At 37.3% G+C, this 3,914-nt stretch overlaps 1 protein-coding gene across 1 annotated transcript; it reads left to right on the forward strand.

Moving 5' to 3' along the window:
* Positions 1-587: 587 nt before the first annotated feature.
* Positions 588-1,526, forward strand: LOC102482081 (olfactory receptor 4F6). The gene has a single exon (XM_006165670.1). The coding sequence runs from the start codon at positions 588-590 to the stop codon at positions 1,524-1,526; it is 939 nt and encodes a 312-aa protein (XP_006165732.1).
* The last annotated feature ends 2,388 nt before the right edge of the window (positions 1,527-3,914 follow it).

A 3,914-nucleotide genomic window follows, 5' to 3' on the forward strand; every position in this document is an offset into this window, starting at 1 on the left:
AATGCTGTTTAATGTCTAGGGCCACCAGTAGCCTGTGAACATTTTGAAGCTAGAATCAATGTTTAACCTCAGAACTTGATATAGTACCTGGCATATAGTAGATACTAATTATGATATTAGTTGAATGGATGAGTGAATGCATAAAATTTTCAAAACATCTTATGGCTATTAATAAAGACTTCTCTTTTAAACGACAGCTTTAGGGGACCAGGGGGTGCAATGGTTACGTCACTGGACTCCCCTGTAGTCAACTGCAGTTTGAGTCCTGGACCTGATGGCTTAACACTCACGCTGTGCATGTGTGCATGTGTGCATGCATTCCCAAAATCCTGTGACGGTAATAGAGGAGAAGGGATTGTGGCATGACCATCCCACCTGGCCGGGGGGGTGGGGGGTTCCTCACTTTCTGTCTCTCTGTCTTTCTGGTAAGTGCACATGCCCTATAGCAAAAATCTCTCTTAAAAAAATAAATAAAATAAAATACCAGCTTGAAAAAGAATTAATTTGTTTATTCCAATATTTATTTTTAATAAATTCTTTCTAATTGTTTTATTTCTGGTCTTTTAGGAAACACCAGACAAAAATCCATGTACGAAGCAAATTACTCTGTAGTGTCCGAATTTGTATTGCTGAGCTTTTCTACCTACAGACCAGTGCAGTATTTTCTCTTTGCCTTCTCCACAGTGTTTTATGTAACAATTGTTCTAGGGAACTTCTTCGTTGTGTTTCCGGTGACCTCTGATCCTCATTTGCATTCTCCCATGTACTTCCTTTTAGCCAATCTTTCATTAATTGATTTGTGCATTTCTACTTTAACAATTCCTAAGATGATTTATGGTCTGTACTCGGGGCACAATACCATATCATTCCAGGGCTGTGTCATGCAGATATTCATCCTTCATGTCCTGGGTGGATCTGAGATGCTGCTGCTCATAACCATGGCCCTGGACCGATACGTGGCCATATGCAAGCCCCTTCACTACCTGACCATCATGAGTCCACGGATGTGCATTTTGCTTTCGTCTGGTGCTTGGATTATTGGCCTCATTCACTCAGTGGCCCAGTTAGCTTTTGTAGTTCATTTGCCCTTTTGTGGTCCTAATGAGATAGATAGCTTTTACTGTGATCTTCCTTGGTTTATCAAACTAGTCTGCACAGACACCTACAGACTGGAGTTTATGGTTACTGCCAACAGTGGGTTTCTTTCCACCGGCACTTTCCTCTTATTGGTTGCCTCCTATATCTTCATCCTGGTTACTGTATGGAAGCGCTCTTCAGGTGGGCTGTCCAAGGCCCTTTCTACTCTTTCAGCTCACATCACTGTGGTGGTTTTGTTCTTTGGACCGTGCATCTTTGTTTATATGTGGCCATTTCCCACAGCATCAGCAGATAAGTTTCTTGCCATTTTGAACTTTCTTATTACACCCATCCTGAATCCTGCCATTTATACATTGAGGAATAAAGACATGAAATTGGCAGTGAAGAGACTGAGTCATCAACTCTTGAATCTGAGGAAGATCCTCTAAATAACTCAAAAGAGCACAGATGGTTACCATCTGTAAGCAATACCATATGCACTAACTGTTAAGGAGCTATGCTATCTTGGGCCAACCTCATGGCCTACTGGTTAAGGATTCAGGATCCCACATAAGGAAACATATGGTTTAAGTCTAAGACCCAGTAGTTTGAAGACACATACACAGGAGCATGTGTGTTTATACCCAGGATCCCAACAGGATGGAGAAATGTAGAAGAGATTGAGGCATGACAGTGCCCCATTGGGGGCATATTTTATTCTTCTTCCTCCCTCTCTTTTCCTGTTTGTTAAGCATATCTTCCCTCTGGCAAAATTATAAAAAAAGAATTATTGAGACAATTTATTCTAATACCTCAAAACTATGGATACTTTATTTCAAGTTAATAAAGAATTAGTTACATTTTTAATTGCTTTTGCTTCTCATGCTTTAAGGTATTATCCAACAACTTTTTCCTATATCAAAGTCCTGAAGCATTTCTCCTATGTTTTTTTCCTGATAGTTTCATAGATTTTGGTTTTACACTAAAGTCTTCAATCCATTTTAAATTGATTATTGTACATGGTAAGAGAGAAGAGACTAGATTCATTTATTCAACTTTTCTAACATTATTTATTACTGAATTTATGCTGTGTATTCTATTGCCATCTTTATCAAAACTAAGTTTATATATATATATATAAAATATATATTTATGTACATATATATCTATGTATATAAATGTGTGTGTGTGTCTGTATATATAAAATCTGGATCCAAAAATTGGATTCTCTATTCTATTCCATTGGCCTATGCTCCTGTTTTTATGCCAATAGCTTGTTGTTTTGAATACTATAGCTTTGTAGTATATTGTGAAGTCAGCTAGTGTGATATTTTCACCTTTGTTCTTTTTGTTCAGGATTGTTTTGGCTATTTAGGATATTTAGGATTTCTTTCTTTCTCTCTTCCTTCCTTCCTTTATCTCTCTCTCTCTTTCTTTTTTCTCCATCCTCCCTTCCTTCCTTCCTTTTTTTTTTTTCTTTCCTTCTCTTTTTCTTTCATTCTTCCTTCATTTATTATTTTTTGCTATAGGGTGCATTTGCTTGCCAGAGAGGGACTAGAGAGAGAAAGTGAAACTACTCCCCAGTGGAAATGGTCATGCCACAGATCCTTCTCCTGGATTCTTCTTGAATTCTGAGCATACACCCACACACACCTGACTTGACTGGCAAACCACTAAGTCTGGGACTCGAACCATGGAGCTGACATGTGAGGTCCAGTGCTTTAATCTCCATGCCACCTGCTGGTCTTATTCAGGTTCTTTTTTAGGATCTATACAAATTTTAAGATTTTCTTTTTCTAGTTCTATGAGGTATGTCATTGGTAATTTGATAGGATTGCATTGAATCTATAGATCACTTTAGGTTAGTGGATATTTTAATAATAATAGTTCTCTTGCTCCGTCAGTGTAGGATGTCATTTCTGTTTTATTTTTTTCCTTAAATTTTTTTCATCAGTTTTTATAGTAGAAATTTTTCACATCTTTGGTTAATGCATTATCAGGTAATTAATTTAATTTAATTTTTTAATTTTAATTTTTTGAGAGGTTTTTGCTATAGGGTGCATGCACTCGCCAGAGAGACAGAGAGAGATAGAAAACAATAAATCACCCCCCAGGGAGGATGGCCACACCACAATCCCTTCTCCTTCATTCACCTTTCGGGATCTTGGGCACGCATGCACATGCGTCTGGCATGAGTTTAAGCCACCGGGTCCGGGACTTGAACTGCGGTCAACCACATGGGAGTGCAAGGACATAGCCATTATGCTAACTGCTGGTCTCAATTTTATTTTATTTTTGTACATATTGTAAATTGGATTGCTTTCTTGAATTCAGCTCATACTTGTATTCTGAACTTCCAGGGTCACATCTCTTATTTGTATAGTTAATAGACTTGAAATGCTAAAAATAGTTTATATTTATATATATACTTATACAAATGTGCTTATGTATGAATAAATAATACATATGTATATAGATACACATATATATGTATATAATGTTTAACATACAATTAATATGTGGCCAGATTGTGGTGCAGCGGTGAACCTGTGAGCCTGAACCATGTAGAAAAGTTCCAGGTTTGTGTCTAGAGACATCCTTGAATATGCCAGGCATATGCATACCCATGGTCTGAGGCCAGATGAAGCACAATTGGAGGATTATACTAAAAAAATTTAAGATATTACATATAACATAATGATATACATTTGATGGTCAAGAATGATAACTGCTGTTTTCTTTTTTTTAACTTGCCAGAAGTCACATGCATTCACTGGAGAGAGAGACAGAGACAAAGAAAGTGAGAGAGAGAAAGCAAGAAGCATTATATCTTCTCT

Source organism: Tupaia chinensis, unplaced genomic scaffold (genome assembly GCF_000334495.1).
Source record: "Tupaia chinensis unplaced genomic scaffold, TupChi_1.0 Scaffold143986_1, whole genome shotgun sequence".
NCBI classification, from domain to species: Eukaryota; Metazoa; Chordata; class Mammalia; order Scandentia; family Tupaiidae; genus Tupaia; species Tupaia belangeri.